The following is a 20,251-nucleotide window of genomic DNA, read 5'->3' as shown; positions in this document are numbered from 1 at the left end:
TTTCGCATTTGCAATATCAGTATGAAAGTTAGTCTCGGTTTACAAAACACATTACAAATATTTGTGTCTCAGATACAAACCATATTCTGCTTAATCCAGGTATATGGAATGCGTCTGATAGCAAAACTTGCCGTCTGTCTATAATTTAATGTAATAATTGCTGTCTGCGCAACATAACGTTATAAAAAGATAATTAATAGTAATAGTCGATCGATCTACGTTGCAAACTAAATGATCTTGTAAAGCAGGAATGTTGGAATGGCATGTGGGATTCTTGTGTAGAACAACTTTGGGCTTGTCGTCTTCACCGAATCTTTTGACTACATACATAGGGCAACGTACATAAAACTAATTATTATGAAAAATGATATCGGACATGAATTGAATTAAATATTGCTTGAATCATGTACGTTATAAAATCACAACTTAGTATCTACTGCTTATTTGGGGTAAATGTAACTGAATAAAATTATTCTAAAAGCAGATTCAAAAACTTTTCGACTTTAATCACATAAATATAAAAAACCAAAACTCTTAAAAATTTAATCACCATGTACACCAAATGCCAGTCATACCTCAATAATTCGAGACATAAAAATAGTCGATTTCTATTAACGCTCGATTGTAAACATTTATTATAATCGACTAAAAATATTTGAACCAGCCGTAGCAGTTCACACGGACCGAGACCCTTCAGAATAACCGCATAATGCCCAACATTATCAGTTTAGTGGCATCGTAAACATTTTATGTCATTACTAATGAGAAACTACGTATTTTAATGTTAACACATTACTGAACTAGAACATGATTCGAGACTGGATTCCATACTGAGGGCCTACCAGTACCACTTAGAAGAATGTTACTATAGTCGTCGAACTGAGATACTACTCTATACCGCATAGTACGCTGTCTCATTCACACACTTACACAACCGCAAGGATTTATCTATAAAAGTTGGTGATAGCAGATTCTGATACGAATCGTGGGCGGTTTAATCCAATATTACGAGGAACGAAAATAGACGTAATTTTACCATACCATGCAGAGACAAGTTTGTGTGAACCAACTTAATGTACTTAGTGCAAATACTGTATGTATAACTTTGCTTGTAAGAACTTGAGGTGTTTTGTGGATTTGCATGTCGTGTGTAGTCCCAGCATTATATTCATGCCTCGGCTGCATTCGGGCTTTTTCGGCGTATCTCGAGAAATCCCCAGCGTTTTCAACTCCTCTCGCCAAATCTCTCATTTAGGTACGAGTATACCGTCAACTTAGTCAAATAGACAGAAGTACATTACAGTTCAGTGTTAATTTTAATTAAACTGCTTTCTTCTTTTTTAAAAACGAATCCCCAATTAATGCATTTTGTCCTTGTATCGCGAGGAGTTTCACAAACATTCAAGTCACATCCACAAAAACACACATTGACTATACTACCAGGCTAACTCAAGAACTGTTTATCTGCTATACAGTTGAGACACCATTTATCATATAAATTGTAACAACCCGTACTTGGTAATGACATCATTCACCACAATCTACAGATCTAAACTACGATCTTAGTGCTAATAAATTTGACATATTTATAACGCCCTGCAGTCAAAATTTGATAAATTTATTGCGTGGTTCGGAACATGACAATGCAAAAGTTGGTTCTAACAAGGCTTGGTCAAAGCTTAGCTTAGATCAATACTTCTACCACGAACTCTAAAAGCAGAACTGTTGTCATTGTGGAAGCGAGATGGCAGACTACAAAATACGTTACAACCTCTCGCTTGCACGACATCAATATATCTGCTTTTAAGTAGTCATAGTAAAGGCTCAGTACTGTCCGTTACCCTTCAGGCCACCACGACTATTACAGTCCTACGACCATTTAATTGCTTTGTATATTTTTCATTTAGATAAATGTGTCACGCTCTCGAAGGAACGTTAAAACGTGATCCAGTTCCATACTCCATAAACGTGTCTGCAGGCTGAAATTTGCATTCAGCTATTTCCGATATCAGACAACCACATAACTGGCGGCCGTCTGCAAACGTTTCGTAATATCTTTATTAATATTTTACTTGTATATACTTACTTACTACATTATATGCAAATACCGCAAGCTGACTCATCGCGAAAAACTGAACTATAAAATCCTCAATATTAAAATTTCGCGCGCTATTTCTGGCGTTTGTTATGAACCTATGAAAGAAACTTTATTACAAAACCCAACATTGTAGTCGGTAGAATTTATTTTTACTCTCCCAGAAAAAACATCAAACTTGGCAATAAACGAGGAAAACAAAATCAATTAACAGGAAAAATAAAGCAGACGAGTCTTACGCGAGACATCCATAAGCACTTTTAATTTTTATCATAAAAACAATAGTGCCTACCTACGAATCTATAAAGCCGGCATTGTTACCCTCCTCGTTAACGACCAGTGTTACGAGTGCACTTAAACTGTTAAACGACACTAAAATCACGGATTGAGGATGCGTTCTCCAAGAATAATGAGCTTTCATGGAATATTGAGGAATGTACCCAGTGAGGCCGTGCGGCGCCATAATGAGATTCACCCTCGTCGAGTCAAGGGATGAAGTCATTTGGAAGGCAGCAAGGCCGGCTGATAGGCTTAGAGATGCAGGACTAACAGACCCTTACATCATTTGAATCCTAAATGACATTGCGGGCACCTACTGACAGAGGATCCTAGAATAACTGAATGTTTAACTTAATTTAGATCATTGAATTTCTCTGTAGTTGTAATCGAATGTTCAGTGGTATAAATGTCCGATTTTATTTTGCATAAGTTGATACCTATTCAAATCAGTACCTACCCTATAAGTCACTATAAAATGTGGTGTTTAGTAATTACTTATTTTTCCACTAAACATTCATTACGCGCTAATATTTTCTTCAAAATCAACGAAGAAAGATTTACAACTTCCCGAAAATGTTTTAACACAATGATTAAATATCCAGCAAAAACCCGAGTCGAACAAACTTTACGAGGGAATTAATGTTATCAAGAGTAAGTAAGTGAAGAATGAAGTTTGTTGCGGCTCCATTAAGAAGATTTACATGAAACGTTCGCGAACTCCGGCGATCGGGTGATTACCTCCTAATTTATAAGGGCTCATTAACTGTTTGTGCACAGTACTCAGTGCCGACTTCCGGACCCCGGGGCATGTTATACAACCTTCTAAAGTTAATACCGTGTTTCAATTACGGTGATTAGTCAATATTTTCATAGAGTTCAAGCGTAGCATTAGCTTTGGCGTTAACAGTAGGTTGACGGTGTCGTTGGAAAAATGGTTTCGAACGAAGAAAGTAGGTATTTATAAATATTCATCAATAATAGGAACTCTGTGTCCAAAATTATAGATAGAAAACCGAACTCAATTTGTAAAATACTTAGCCACGTAAGACTGGTAAGAATACTTGTAGAACTGTTCATAGACGTAAGTCCTCTTGTTACAAGATAACGCCGCGCTAAGAGGAGCCAGACAAAGGTATCCAATAATCCTATCGTGACGTAGTGTTTACAGGCGCGAGCTGCGCTCCGTAGCCGGCAAATACAACTAAACCCGCTTTATCCGAGAATTGAAACAGGCAGTTTAATCTTAAGACGTAGCCAACGCGGCGTTACATACCCACTGCCAATAAATATTGTTATTCGGCACATGGCTCGCATAACCCGCGACACAGCGCTTGTTCGCGTTTCTCTGAACGTGGGCAGCACCGGAGTGTCGACAACACTCAGCACCGCCATAACAATCAGCGCCGTGATATTTTCATATTACATTTAGGTTATTATTGCTGAGCGAACCTAAACAAAACTAAGGAAATGCTCCACAAATGTTCTATAAACTCGCATTTTGCGTGCTTTCTTCTCGTAAACAATGAAGAGCAAAATTGTCGGCGAACTTTGTTTACAATACTGAAACGTTCTAAATAAGGCTAATTAAAGCTTAGGTCAACAAAAGACGGGCCAAGTCGAGAGGAATAAATTCATTGTACCTACACAGCGTAGTTTAAAAGGTCATCTATATAAAAATGCTGAATTGGATTAAGGCCTAAGGTCAGGAGGCCCTGTCCTTACGCACACCCGTTTATTAATTCAGGACCTTAATTCTGAGTTGCGGTGAGCGGCTACTTAGTGCCCTTTTCACCTACATATATTATACAATTTTGATATTACATCAGCCATTTTTCTGGACACTCGTCCCTCTTCAGAAAATTAGGTTGACGTTTCTCTTTCTGTTTTCTACAAAATTACGAATTATTCTTGCAAGCAAAGTAAGCAGGAAAGGTCACTTTTATTTAAATAAAGATAAAAAAGGTAACAAGGTTCTCTGCAGATTTTGCCAAGTCATTTTAGAAAAATTCCTACGGGTCAGCGAAATTTCCTTCAAGGATTTTCTCCTTATATTTTTACAGACTGCAAATTATTTTTGCATGACATTTTATTCAGGTGTGGTTTAATGGCACATGTGGATGCAGCTTTCGCAATGATAAAAATTAACAGCTACATTCAATCCTAAAGAACATTTAGAGCATGCAATATTGATGTATGTAAGTCAGGACAATTCCAAAGGTTACATTCATAGCATATTGCTATTCGTATCTCCTACATAGTAAACTCCCCGAGCATACTTGAGGCATTATGCATGTATTTTCTAGTTAACGCGTCATGTTTAGTGTTCCCACTTCAGTATAACACGCATGGATGTGAATACAGGCATTCTCATTTAAAGTGAATTGTTTTACGAGAGGAGCAACGAACTATCGAATAATAAATAGTGTAGGGCAATATAGCGGGGTAGTGTGACGTCATCGATCGCGTCTCGTCCCCTATCAATTAGGATGGCAACATAAATCAAGATGAACGGGCGGCGTGTGCGGCGCGCGGCGAGACCCGCCGGCCGCCAGCCTGGCGGGTCAGCCGCACGCGCCTCACGCCCTAACCTTTATTAAATACTAGCAGTTGCCCGCGATTCCGTTTGCGTGGATTTCAGCTTATAGCTTTCGGTGGTCCCCGTTTCTTATTGATCTTTTACACAGCTTTTCAATTTTCCCTCGGGAACTATTTACAAAATCGGGATAAAAGGTAGCCTATGTTGTTAGGTGTGTGTATTATGTGGTTAGGTTATTTCCACATTTTCCATTGTATTTTCGCTCCTATTAGTCGCAGCGTGATGTTATATAGCCTATAGCCTTCCTTGATAAATGTTCAATTCAACACAAAAATATTTTTTCAATTCGAACCAGTAGTTCCTGAGATTAGCGCGTTCAAACAAACAAACTCTTCAGTTTTATATATTAGTATAGATAGAGATAGCCATATAGAGAATAAAATAAACAGGCACAGTTCTTGACTAAGACTAAACGGATGTTACGAATTAATTGTTAGTTTTCGTTTTTAATTTAGATTGACAAGATATTTAATTGAAATCAGTCATCTTAGGTTTAATTTTAAGTTGTAAATTTTGACGCTTATTGCTATATTAACAGACAGTTTTTAATTCCCGATTTCAATGTTTAAACTATGACAGGAATTTAATATTTCTCGTTGTGTAGTGAAATTGAACCGAATACCTGAAATGACGCAATGGAAGCAAAAATACTGAACAGTTTCAAATTGGACATGATTTGTAGAAATCCAATGTAGTTATAACATTGTTACAATAAATATCTACATTACAAACTAAATATCGTTATGAACACTCCGCTGCACTCTATCAAATGTTAATGTTTTTCATAAATCACCATGACGTTATAGTCCAGTTTATTGTAGCAATGCACCTCGGCTATCTACTCAAATATTTATTTCCCAGCGAGACACAGAGTAATGTTCTCGTTCATATGATGTGCTCTGCATCTATTAGACTAAACTGTTTTTAATGAGACTAGCTTCTTAGAACCACGCCAATGTTTTGACGTAAAGATTGAGCAACAATTTTAACAACCCTCGTACAGGGAATTGCGCAGTTATCCAGCCCGACCAATACCGGTCCAATTCTGTTAAAAGCCATTCGCGATTGATGCCCCTGGTCGAATGCCATTAAATGCTACGATATTGATTGCCGTCGAAACGAAACATATTTCAATATTCAGAGCAAACACGGAATAGGCGTCTCTTCGCCGCAGCACCGAGATACACCGGACCTACTTATTGGAACAACTTTCAACCGATATGATTAATTGTTTTATCATTTTGATCGACTTCTTTAATGTTCGTATTAAAGTATGTAAAAAATTACCTTCCTAACTGCCTTAGAGGTCACAGACGCAACTGGTTGGCGCAGCTGTAATTGGTTTTCTTTGGATTAATACTCAATAATACTACTTTATTAAAGGCTTACGGCGACAAAAACTTTGGGCAAACAATTTGGTGATTTGTATTTTAAGGAAGTATACGTATTTGACTCGTAATAATCGAATAATATGTGATAGATGATTCATGTTTCTGACTGAGTATTTATTTTGTTTCAGTTGGTGTACAAAAATGGTAATACGGTGCGCGAGGCACGGTTCCGCGTCAATAGCTCACATAGCGACATACCGACGATAACTTAAAAGAAACTTGATACCCAGCACCTTATACATCTTACAGCAAATAAACCAATATGAATTTAAAGTTCATATCATTCCTGTTAACTTGGAATTTTATATTAATATCAGCTAGACGAGACTCGTTTGAAGACGAAGAGACTTCGAGATCCAGAGAGATACGGAACAGAGAGAACAACCGAAATAGGACCACGTTCAATGGAACTCTTACTGATTTACCTGAGAGGAGGAATCTCAGACACAAGAACAGTTCAAGATACAGAGGAGACAGGCGGAGGTGGGACAGAGAACACGAGAATAGAAGAGATCGGCGAAAAGGAACTGACGCACATTCCCTCGAAGACAGCGCCAACAGGACTATAGAACCCTACAGCTTGAAAAGAGATGAAAAGTCACGGAGAACTGACAAACACTGGAACAGGAGCAGCGTCGAGAAGCCTTGGAACACAGCTCGGAGGCCGATGAGCCAGAGCAAAGTACAAGAAAGATCGCATTTGCCAATAAGGGAGAATTTCACAAGGTCCAAACTGAAGACGGCAAACAAATGGCAAACTGGCGGCTACATACCGTACCCGCAGCCGAGGGAGAGGAAGCCGAACATAATATTAATCCTGACTGATGACCAGGACGTCGAGTTGGGGAGCTTGAACTTCATGCCGAGAACAATGAAAGCCATTAGGAGCGCCGGCGCGGAGTTCCGTCATGCTTACACCACCACGCCCATGTGCTGCCCGTCGAGGTACCGTATTTTATTACCCTTTATTTATTTATATAGACTTTTACTACGCTAAGACCCGTCCGATAATTTATTATTAGGCTTAACGTTCTTCGCGTATTGTTTATGAGTGTGTACGGTTTTACTCACCTGTATATATTCGGAATGTTTGCTGGTACCAAAGTTGATTTGAATGAATTTCTTTACAGTAAATCTTTCTAAATCGTGAATAAATTTAGCTTTCCCTTAGTAATTTTCATCGTCAATGATTTACAAAGCTTTATGACAGCAAATAATAACGACATCACTAAAAGCTAGGATACGAAGTATTACCATTAGTTCTTATCGGCTTAGATAAAATCCATAAGCAATTCTGATCGCTATTGACGCCTTTCAACAAATAACGGCTCGGTTGAGTGCCATTAGAATATAAATTACACAGATCCCGCGCACCATTATCGGTTGCACAGAAATTACTCGTTGCAATGGAGCGGACTGACTGACAGCTTACAATTGCAACTAGTTCGAACGACTACATTACTAATTGGTAGCTAATGCGGTTGCTTTCGCGCTGCGCTATCGCCGTAGTAATGTTGCGAAAACCTGATGTTTATGTTATGATCACTTCATAAATTCACAGGAACTGTCTTACTTAATTGTTTGGGTAATCGAAATGTTAATTGAGCAGCTGTGTAGGCTGATTGTGTGAAACATTAAGCCGGTAATGCCCAGGTGTTTTATCTGATAGGCTTTTACGGGTTTGTTTATTGGACAGTGATTTGGAACCCTTTCTCAGCAACCTTCACGTTTTGCTTCGACTGCCGTAAGTTAAGCTCTTGTTCTGTGTTCAGGAGTTCGTTGTTGACCGGTGTGTACGTCCACAACCACAACGTGTACACCAATAATGACAACTGCTCGTCGCCGATGTGGCAGGCCACGCATGAGACCAACACCTTCGCCACATACCTCTCAAACGCCGGATACCGAACTGGTAAGTCAAAAAAAAAAACCTTATGCATTTGAGGCAAAAACTTCCAATAGTAATCCAAGTATTCATTTTAAAATTGGATCGTAATTCATGTTGCTAACTCAGCTACTAGTATTGTCATTGGGTACTTTATACTCCGTTTCAAGTTAATAACGAAACTGATCAATCTGTATCGTTGTTGCTAAGCTGCCTTATACACTGACCTCGGGTAACCCCAACACAATGCTGTGTCGCCGCCAAGATACTTTATCGGCTATCAGCAATTTATCAAATGTAATTAACTAAGTCGCCATGGCTCGTTGTTTTCTCTATTCTGTGGAGTTTTCAATCCTGAAAAGGGAGTTTATTTTCAGCCAATGAATGGAGTATTTTGTTTTGTTTTCCAAACACATTCCTACTTTTAAAAAGAGTTTGCATACTAATGATTGGTTCACAATAATTCAAATAGAAATTGTTGAAGTTCAATAAAGATAAAAAAAAAGTGATAACTGACAATGTTTTATACGTTCTCTTTACGATTTTGACAGCTGCTGTCACAGTTGTTCGAAACTCAAAAATTACGTCAATCAAGCTGTGATTTACATAGGCGGCTTACCAGTTGGCGGCTGTTTTGTAACGGCCACATTATACGCGAGAACTGTTCAAGTAGGCCTAATTAATGATAATTAGCACCATTCATCATTCGCTTGCAACCAAAAACATTTTACTTATAGAATAGGGCGTTAGAATAGGCGATTTAGGCTCGAGGTATTGGCCTTTTCGGACAACATATATAAATTATTTTTGGTCCAAAATTGGATTCATTAACCGGAAGTGAAGAAGCAACTAGGACAGTAATTAAGAAATTAAAAATATGAAATAGGTGTTCTTTAATTTGTTTATGAATGTTATTAATTGGCAATAAACATTTTTAATTGACGATAAGCCCTGGGAATGGTGTTATCTCACGTAAAGCGTCAACTTTTAAAGGAAAGTATTTTGTTTATGTTTTCACGAAAAATACGAGGCAGATAAGTCAGTGTTACTTCCTCTTTATTAATTCTCTAATGACTTCATTAGTATGATTTAATGGATGGAGAAAATAAATTCATAGGTGCTACTAATATTTTAAGACTGGAAGACATTATTTATTAAAATTGACTACGAACGTCTTCGTTCTATGAAATTTAAAATTAGAGCTGCAATTAAGTCCATAAAAAATAATTAAACTTAGATCCAAACCTCATGCTGCTTGCCATATAATCAAATAAACACAAAGGCGGTGAAGTCTGGAATAGTATTCTATTTACAAAATCTGAATTTCCTCACATCTTCCTAAATCTCATCTAAGCCAGTTATATCAGTCAGTAATCCAAATTACACACAAATACCGTCTCGTCTGAAATATACGTTTTCGTTGGCACACGAACGTGGCAATTTGCAGGCGCTTTTGAAACAGTGTCGATGGATCGACATGTATACGGGGGGCTGTGTACGCGACAGTCGCTGTAAATTCACGTTCAGTTTTAGATTTAGTATTCAATTAATATACAACACTCTTTATACATGTTCACGAGTTTGATATTTTGGTCTTGGGTGAAATTGCCAAGAATTTTGGAATACATGTAACTGATTAGTCTATTTGCCTTCGTAATTTCGACGCTCGGATAGAGAGCGGTAGGATCCATCCATTTCAAGCATTTGTGTAATCTACGAATGCTGGTCTGGAGTCTGGGTGTCTTTGTGTATGTGACTTGAATGTTTGTGAAACCAGCTAACACAACGATTAAATTCTTTAATGCGGATTGATAAAAAAAACGAATAGGTTTTTTGTCGTTACCCGAGACTAAGTAAACATTTTGGAAAGTAGATACTAATTTTAATACTCAGTATGACTACAGACATTCTTAATGATTTGGCAGATCCAGAACTTAGGTACTTTCTTATAAACATTTAAAGATAAAGGTAATTTGCAAAACTTTCATCACTACTCGAATCGGCTCGAATTATTTCACTTATTTAATAAGAATACGTACATATAAAACTATCGGATAGGTCGTCCCTATCTATGCAGAATTTAGCTGTATTCCACCTTCAGACAAACATTCGACAGGCATATTCCGCGAACGTTCCCAGAACTGCCTTGTGGTTTGTATTCGTATTGATAAAGCCAGCTTTTCGCTGACATCGATGATCGATGCAAACGTCTCGCAATGCACTTGTTTTATTATGTATGAACAACGGGCCAAAGTAACATGACCCCGACCACCTGGGAATGCATTTCGTCTAGATACTTGATAAGCCTTTGAAGAAGGTTTTATGCTCTTAAATATATTCATGAAGTCAGCGAGAGCCGTTAAGAAGGTTTTATTTTATTAGCGTTATAAAATGTGTTGGTTAAGTGTTTGGAGAAGATATTAGCAATTAGCGGTTTAAGATGAATTAACTGAATACGATTGTTAACTAATTTGAGATAGGTAGGTATGATATAGCAGAAAAAGGTAGATATCATAGCAATTCTTGGATTTAGTTTTAATGTTTTTCAACGTATGCGAATAAAATCGCGTCGCACACATGTTACAGGAAAAAAATACGCAGAATTCATTTATAGTTGATTTTGACATTAATTTTTGATCTTAAAACAGATCCGTAAAAAAGGAACTTCCAAAAAAGAATTAATACCTATTCGACGAATATTTAAGAAACAAACACATTTCATCTCACACGCACACCTCGTCAGTAACGAATTGAATGCGGCAGTTTGGTTATAAGACCTGAGGTAGACCGGCGGCTCAGGAGCGATGAACGCTTATCCGGTAGATACCAAGCATGATGCAATAAGGTCAGGAATGCCGACTGACTCACGGCCGGGAGCCAAACGAACTTGTACCTTGCACAATTCCACATTTTAGTTTAAGTAAAATTTGATGGGAGGCCGTTTTATGCGCCATCAGTCAAAACAAGAAGGTTTAAAAATTTTAATACAACTTCGGTAGATGTTATAATCAATCTGCTTGTGAGATGACCGACTTGAACGATAATTAAATTTGAAAACCTTACTTAATGTTTATTTTTTTTACATCGCAAATGTCTATTTTGTATTTTAACTCACATGTATTTATCAGGATTGCTCGCCTAATTTTGCATCCAACTGCAGTCCTTAATCATGCATCAATGCATGAGCTGACGATAAATTTAACAGCATATCATGTTGTTAAAAGATATTATGAATTCACCCTTGAAATTCTATTTTAGATTAAGTTAGTTCACAATTTTGTACCAAGAAGTAAATATCCTAAATCAACTGTGCTCTACCTTTTTGATACTATAATTTTTCATATTTATTGACGTATTTTCATATTAAAACCTATAAGAAATCTAACTAAATAGACGGAAAATCTGGAGTATTAATTTCTAGACTTATTCCTCATTCAAAATTTACGTTCATAAGCTTGTTTTGCCGACACGATTAAATAACAATACCGTCATGTTAAATTGACGCTTTAAACCAGGAACGACAGACAGTGGCTATAGTGGTGACAGGTGTTGTGAAATATGTGCCACTTTCTATTTCTGATCAAATTAACGACTATACGCGTAACTGCTATTCCTGCCTGAACGTGTTGGCTATACCTTTATTAAGAACAGGAGGGGGTAAAGGTTGATAATCTCTTACAGATAAAAAACCTACTGAGTATCATACGACTATCAAAGATGTGAATTATTAAGCAACACATTAGCATGTTTCAAAGGAAGATCTAAATATAAAAGTTGCTAATTTAAATCATTTTCCTTATTGACTTCTCTAGACGTTTCGTAAGACGCGATATCTGAATTGAAACACCTAACGCTTCACCAGTACTTGAGCACGGGCAGCGCGGATGCAGCTCGTTGCACGAAGTCTATCTAAATAGATTCGTAGAGTCCTTATCTCTGCGTACTTAACATCGGCCATAAATCAATAGTCCAGGCAGAACAAATTGTGGACTGCACGATGCATCTCCTAAGATTTGTTCTAAATATTGTAATATGTTGTTCGGCGTGGGAGCACGTGGGTCGCCGGACGTCGATCATTTGGCCGCACTCGGCCGCGGACAAATGTAGATGGAACTGTCCTTGCCGGTATTTGGGGAGACCGATCGAGCGATCTATCTCCATCCGGCAACGCAAGACGGATTCGTTGGAACGTCTTGACCTATGTCTGGATTCTGGCTTCGTCATGGAATATACCAGTCGTGTATTACTTTAATGAGTAGGTATCTCAAGATGACGCAACTGGACTAGATGAATCAATACAGTTCAGTCTCCTTTGTAAACTCGATTGATTTAAATGTTAAGCTATACATTTAAGTCAAACAATTCATTTCCACATTTCTCTTTGACATTGTCTTTTGAAAAACGACTGTGTCGCTGGGTTTTTATAAACAATCAACTACATGTATAAAACCTTTGTGGTTCACAATATAGATGCTTGTCCTACGCGGAATTGAACCCGTGACGACTCGCCCACAGTGAATTTGGCGTAGGGATCTACACCACACGGCTATGATGGCAGTCAAACTTAAGCAACCAATGACAATGGAAAAGCAATAAAAAAGTGATTATTGAAATGCATATCTTGTAAGTTTCCATTACGTTGAGGCATTGCATCATTTCCAAACAACGCGAGTATCATTTATCACAAGTTAAACTGTTACACATTTATCTCAGTTAAGTGAAGGTATCGTTAATTGCAAGTGACATCGTCTCAACGATACTGTGTGTCAACATTCCACAGTGAGACGCACTCACTGAAATTGTATAAGCGCAGGTGCGATCTGCAAGTGTTTGACATGCGCTCAAGAATGTGCACTTTGCGCTCTAAGGGTATCGTTCAAAGAAGTGCCTTTTAGGACACAGAGCACGTGGCGGTACTTTATCTCTGTTCTCTTAAGAATCCATTTGGCTTGTAAATTTATGCGTCAAATGTTCTATCATAAATTCGCCCCTTACTTTCTCTTCCGGGCGCTCGTAGGCGCAGCGCGGGACACCCACGGGCTGCGCATGCGCGGCGGGCGCTGCTGGCCGCGCGTCGTGTGCCGGTGCTAGCGCCTAATCACGTATATTGCGTCTTCCGTCCTGAGATGAAAGTCGAGATGTGTGGGAGTGCAAATTGTCGCTGATTGCTCGGCTCACTCTTTCTACTAGTATTAATTTGCCTGTTTGTCAACTGAGCCTTCCGTTTGTTTAGTCGAATTTCTACTATGTCTACTGTGTTTCTATTTATAGGTTTGACAATAACGTGGAATTTTTTTGTCTTGTCGTCTAAGACAATGAGATTGTCTCGGTACTAAAGTTAAGCCAGACCTTCAGATAAATTTGCATTCAATCCGCATTCAGCTCCAAACTTATTACAATTATAAAACAATATTAGCTTTCACCTCATTGTATCGTAATCATAAGTGTAAACGGCACTTAAAAGGGCACTGACGTTTAATGGAATCCGCTGAGCGCTGCCAACAATACAATGAATACTGAGATTAGCAGCTGCGGGTAACACCCAGTTGTTACCACTTGCAAGTTGCTCTGCCCCTCGTCCCCACTACAACTTGGCAATTCAAATTAACGAGAACAACTTTTAGTTTATTTACAAATCAGCGCATTACTCAGTGACAATCCGAATACATCTGAATGGTGTTAAAGCACTCGGGCACTTGTTATTCCAGACCAATGCAAGTTAAACATTAACAGTTTTTGAAATATCTGTTTATTATACGGATTTAATTTCGCACTTCGAAATCGCGTTTTCTCTTTTAAATGGAACTGCGTTTTATTTGCGACGTACAAGTGATCAGTAACTTGTAAATAAACCAAAGTCGCTGATAGTTAGATATCATCGTGTAATTAATAGTAAGTTCCTTACAAGGTGTTCAATGTAAGCTTCCTTTTTACCATAGAGACATATTTCCTTATTTAATTACCGAAATTTTAAGCGAGTTGCTTTTAAATCGGCACAGCTGCAAAGTACAGTGTCTACAAAGTTGAGCACGATAAAAGTTTATTATCAGAGCCTGCGGCGGGCGGGCCACAGCACCCATTGTTACTAAGACTGGCTAACAGCCCTGTTTGTTTAGCCAAATTAGTTTATTCAAGACGGAAACACGATTTTAATTAGAAATACCAGCGTTTATCTGGAAGTAAATGGGTATTTTTTTTAGTTGCACATAGCTTTTTCGCTTAGTTGAAGCTTTCAACGAGATCGGATTAGGAATCCGTGGACTTTATTGACAATTATACTAAATATAGATACGTTTTAGATACTTGGTGATAGGGAGGCAACTTTCAAATTACTGTATTGAACGATGACATGTTGTAAATACCTTCTTAATACTGTAGAACATTGCAGGTAAGGGTTGAATTAACTTTAACGCTTGTCAAGTCATAAATGAAGCAGGTTGATATTAAAAGCGAGTTTTTTAAATACATGAGTCACAGATCTACATCTCTTGCATACTAGTTGTCTATAAGTGACAAAGTTGAATTTATTCAAGGATTTTTATCAAGTTATCATAGAGGTACCTTAAAGTATAATACTACTTTAATGTTATAGCGGAATAGTTTTTTGGTTTTTGGACTTGAAGAAAAAAAATTTCAAACATCGTTAGTGGTAGTAAGAAAATGCACTAATATATGAAAATGACATTTCATTTTGATACTTTCACATGTCATCTACATAAGTTCGAGCGTCTTCCATCAACACTTGAATTTACGCGAATACCCCTTAGCAAAAGAGGCTGGCAATGTTTAAGATATAATGTACGTGTAACTAAGTTGTGCACTTATCATTGCTTAGTACTTTCAGAGGCTGGAGGTGGATAAGACGTTAATCCGTTGACTAACGTGGATAACTAAAAGCCTTGTCATGGAACTGAGATTACGAACTCTTTCCTGCACAGAGCTTAATTGGACTTACAGTAAAAAATAATTTCTTATTGAAATATTTTATAAATTTTCTTCTGCCTAACCAACAGGATTCAAGAAATATCATATTTTAAAAAGAGTTTCCCCACGGGAATTTCGGAATTCCCCTTGTGTTACGAGGGTTTCACATACATTTCAGTCACATACCCAAGACACCCAGACTCGGAAGAAGCGTTTGTGGATCACAAAAATGTTTACCATACCGATGCTTTGGGCGTGGTGACTAACATTACTCGGCTATCCGTGTAGTCATTCTTCCACTTTTGTCTGGATAAACAAACCCTTTTTCTAAGAGGATTGGTTGGGTTCAGAGTTCTCTGTCAGGACCAGAAGCTTGACGCGCTATAAGAGACACCTCCATACCTCGGAAAGTAAGGACGGGCCTCAAAGAGATCAAAAGATGTTTTCTCATTAGCATTAACCTCCAAAACAGTAGTTTATCCGTCAAGTTCACACCCAAAACAGACTCCATCATTATCAAGGTTCAAGTTTTATATCAGTCGACGCCATCATTAATTCTTTTAACACAAGCCTGTTGATGGAACGGGGCCAATAAATAATGGTTATAAATAGTGTATTGGCGAGTATACATGCGTAGGCGCAGCGCCGCACTGTCTAGGCAACCTGCGGAACATCATAACTTGTTTTGTAACAAACGGAAATCGTTATAGCGGAGATTTAATGGCGATATGAGATCGGACACAATGCCGTTCGGGATTATATATGGTAAAACGAATTGTCATAACATACATACGAACTTAGGCCATAAAACGGTATAATGGCCTCATAAAATGCGCTAATATAATTTAATTTGAGGAAGACTATAGCCACAAGTAAGATATTATTATAATATAACTTTTTTCAGGCGGATTCGTAATTGTTTAAAAACAGTTTTCTAATATTTGGGTTCGAAAGTAGTCGGGCGATCTCGATAAATACGCATGTGGAAACCCTTGCATAATTAAGATTTCGGATTGAAAGAATTCCATTTTGTTTTCATTTGTTCAAAGAACGGTAAAAATAACAGAATTATCGATTTCATAATGTTTTATGCCAGTCCGATGTATTTTGTTTGATAAGAAACCTAATATCTCACAATGCAGTTTATTTGACAATATGATTTTTCATGTTCTAAAACGCGTTGAGTGTTTGACAAATACATATTGTGTACATAAAACTGGATTTACTGAATGAGGGCCATTAATCTTGTGCGTTGAAGTAGGCTGCAAGCAATGTAATTTCAACATGTTTGGGAAAAATCTGTGTTCGCATCGAACCGCTTACGTTCCGTTATTTGTTTAAAAACTTAGTTATATCTATTTGGCTGTAGTTTATCTGAACGAGCGTCAGTATGCATTCCGGCACTTCTTTCATTCTGTATAGCAAATAACTGCAGTGTACTTATATAAAGCTGTACCCTACTATAATTAAAAACGCAAATGTATGGATATTTGTTACTCTTTCACGAAAAACAATTGAACGGATTTAGGTGAAACTTTGTACACAGATAGATTATAACCAGGATTAACACATAGGACACATAACCTATAGGATAGGATAGGATAACGCATTTATATCCCAATTTTATGTTCCCGTGGGAATATTTTCGATTTGTTTTGTAACGGGCGGGCCCGCGAGATAACAACATAGTTTAATTTTATTTACACGCAACTAGTTGTAAAATAACTAGAAGTTGTACAAAGGTTTTACTCATTTTCGTCTGTAATACTACACAGGCGAGGTAGTGGGTAAGGCAAAGCAATGTCTTGTTAAGTAAACGGCTTAGTACATACATAACATTGCGGCGCACAAGAAGTTTGTAACCAAAGCTGATAGTTTAGATGCTCTAGGAGTTAATTGCATAAGTTGATGCAAGCTTCTTGAGTATGCCTAGAACTTCGATTGATGGGCTATCGATAACATTGAGGTTAACGTTTTAATTGGAGGCAAGTGACCAGTGGAGTGTTATGTGACTTGCTTGGTTGTTTGTAAGTTAAGTTTTCTGAAATGTTTAAACAAATAAGTTACAATAAACAATTCTTATAATTTGAGACAGGTTTTCATCATCATCCCAATGTCCCCTTGTCCCAATTATTTTATTTGAGGTCGGCGCAACATGTCTCCTTCTTCCATACCTTTCTATCTGACGTGATTTCACAGGAAGTTGAATATGAAAAAGAAAGAATCTATCTATAATTTAACGCAGATATGTGTGCAAAACAAATACATCTACTCTACTAACTCTTAAAAACGTATTATCAAGTTTCAATTACTTATATCAAAATCATGTTATATTTTCGGCCTAGTAATTTCTGATCATGTGTCTCCTGAACGTATACGTAGTACGTAGCGAAAACTGTACAAAAACGACAAGATTCCACGTTAATCCCGTCTATACGACTGCGAATATATTTTCTTAGCGTTAAAGTAAATGAATGTCGAGCGTCGTAGCGTCGGTGACGAAGCGGGAAGCGCGGCGTCACACCGTCTGCCGACTCCGCCGACTACGCAAGACGCAAGCACCTAATACCTCTACTTACACAGCGTAGTCACTACGTAGGTACTTAGTTCAGTTGTTAGTGTAGGTTTCTCTCACGTAGTGTATGTATAGTAGGGTTGTGCTGTTCTGTTGTGGGAGACTATTTATAGAGGCGCTAACAATGCAGCTAAAATTGTAAAGCTTGTTGCGGTTTTGGGTTTGACATTTTTTTCGTTTTCTTTGTATTACTATTTAGATGTTCAATTTAAAATAGTATATAGTATAGTGTACTTTAAATCTGGGTAGCTAGCTTAGGCTTGAATTAATTTATGCAGGTAACTTATTCGATCATTTATTTTATATTATCACATCTGAATCGAATGAATTCCGAACAGTTTAACAACATACCGACAATTAGTTACTAGATATGCAATAAAATGGTGCATCGTGTTCAAGAATGTTGTATTTATTACAAATGCGATAACATTCATCTTGTTCCCGACATCCTGTCTTTGATGGATGTCCGAAGAATGTACATAATTATAAACTAGTCTGTCGTAACTTCACGTTTAAAGCAATTTTAATTTATTCAATATGTAGAGCTATAAACATCGGTAAATCTACTCTCGTAAAACTGTTCATTAAACGGATTAGTCTAAGCAACATCCGTGTTTCAAACGAAATTGTTTTGAAAATTAAAGTTTCAACATTAAATGCACGAGTACGAGAGACTATGCCACTCTGCCCTAGTTATTTATTTTCAAACAAGGGCTCTCGCACTAACTAATTTAATTGAAGGAATTTAAATATTAAAGGCCTTCTAAAAGATTCAAGTCACATGCCCAAAAATACACAGACTCTTAATAAACATTCAGGATCACACAAATACTTGCCCTGCGTGGAAATTGAACCCGCGAAACTTCGCGCACTGTGGGTTTGGCGTGATGATATTTACCTCTCGGTGCAATAAAAAAAAAAAGCGTTTGGGAAAGTTATTAGAGCTTAAAGCTTTTTGACTTAACTCTATTGCACTTGCATGCATTGTTAAAAGTTGTCAAATAAAAAAAAAAAGATATAAATAAAGGCAACACTAGAAACGTCTAGTGGCGCCATAGTATTAATACTAGATGATATTTTATACTATAACTGAGTCCTGCTGTGATAAAGTAATGGTCTTCTGTTGCCTATTTGTCGTAATTTATAGTATGTTAACCCTACACCGGTGAGGAGCATCTCTGGCTCGTGTGGCGGTGACCCCGTTGTGGTCTAGCGGTGTACGTTACCCAGTGTGGTCAAACACCACTATTTTATCATTTTACTCTCAGATATTTGATAACCACGCTTTTTATAACTCTTTCCTCTACTAACCTCTATTGTAGCATGTTGAAAAGAACTGTGGATTTTTGGATGCTATTTACAAATGCCATGCTATCTGGAGTTGTGAGACGATGGACGATCAAAGAATTCAGGAGTGTCATTGAAATGATTTCAAACCATTCTTGTAAAGGAGAGATTGTCGGTAACATATCTTGTTGCACTTTAATGAGTAATTAGCTCACACATTGGATTTATAGGTGCTCAAAAGCTTAACATATACCAGCCTTTTAATGGCAACTAATTACTATAACCCTAAAAAAAAGTCACAGCGGTTAACGTCATCACAAAATATAAGGAACATTTTGTATGATATAGCCCGTTCAGCGTTATCTATTACAGGCCAGTGTGTTCTTCATAATTTACAACAGCCTCGTCTTAGAAGTTGTAACGGAATGTAATGATTATGAATGGTTCCGCTTTGACTGGTTATTTCTGCATGAATGTACCTCGAGGCAGTCGCAACTGTGTCATGTTTAGCTTATTGATTGAATGAGAAACTTGATTGGAACTCTTCACGTCATATTGAGAGTTCAAAAGCACTAGGTAAAAGTGAAGAGATATAACAAATCAATGTTATTTCTTGATGAATAGAATATTTGTACATATAACAATTCATTGTTTGTTTGACCAAAAACAATATCACGCTGTTTTGTCATGAACATTTGCTACAAAGACATTTCTCTAAAGCTTAAAAAAAAATACTGAATCGGAATATTGACCGTACAGAACCACAATATTTTGTCCATCAGCAAAACAAACAGCAATTCTCAACAAAGTGCATTAAGTTGTTAGGAGGTGCAATCTCACACGTTACGCTTAAACTTTCACGCTGCGGGGGGCTATCACGACCTCTTCAATTACGATTGTAGGCGTGGGAAAGAGAGGCCGTATGCCTCGTAATGCGCTGTCACGGTCCCACAACTGCAAAAATACATCACTAAGAAAACGTGGTACTGGTCTTGAAGGGAAAGTACGGCTGCTAATTATTCGTGGCGAGGGCCCTCGGCAAGTGATTACAATCTTGACATCACGAGTGTGGGAGTGTGTGACCTTTGCACTGCGTCCCAAAGTGTTTGCTAACAATGTATTGACACGTTTACTGGAAAGCTGGAGTGTTTTGTTTTTTGTCGTAAGGGACTGATTTGATATATTTTAGTTGTCGTTTAAGTGTGTTGTAGTGTTGTTT

General features: G+C 37.6%; 1 protein-coding gene across 1 annotated transcript in view; it reads left to right on the top strand.

Moving 5' to 3' along the window:
* Positions 1-20,251, top strand: part of LOC113492771 (extracellular sulfatase SULF-1 homolog) — an 88,059-nt gene that overhangs the window by 36,985 nt on the left and 30,823 nt on the right. The window contains exons 2-3 of the mRNA XM_026870432.1: positions 6,490-7,306; positions 8,134-8,273. Coding sequence (XP_026726233.1) covers positions 6,624-7,306; positions 8,134-8,273 — 823 coding nt within the window. The 5' untranslated portion in view covers positions 6,490-6,623. The remainder of the gene's footprint in view (positions 1-6,489; positions 7,307-8,133; positions 8,274-20,251) is intronic.

This window comes from Trichoplusia ni, chromosome 4 (genome assembly GCF_003590095.1).
Source record: "Trichoplusia ni isolate ovarian cell line Hi5 chromosome 4, tn1, whole genome shotgun sequence".
In the NCBI taxonomy this organism is placed as follows: Eukaryota; Metazoa; Arthropoda; class Insecta; order Lepidoptera; family Noctuidae; genus Trichoplusia; species Trichoplusia ni.
This window is presented reverse-complemented; position numbering and strand designations above follow the sequence as displayed.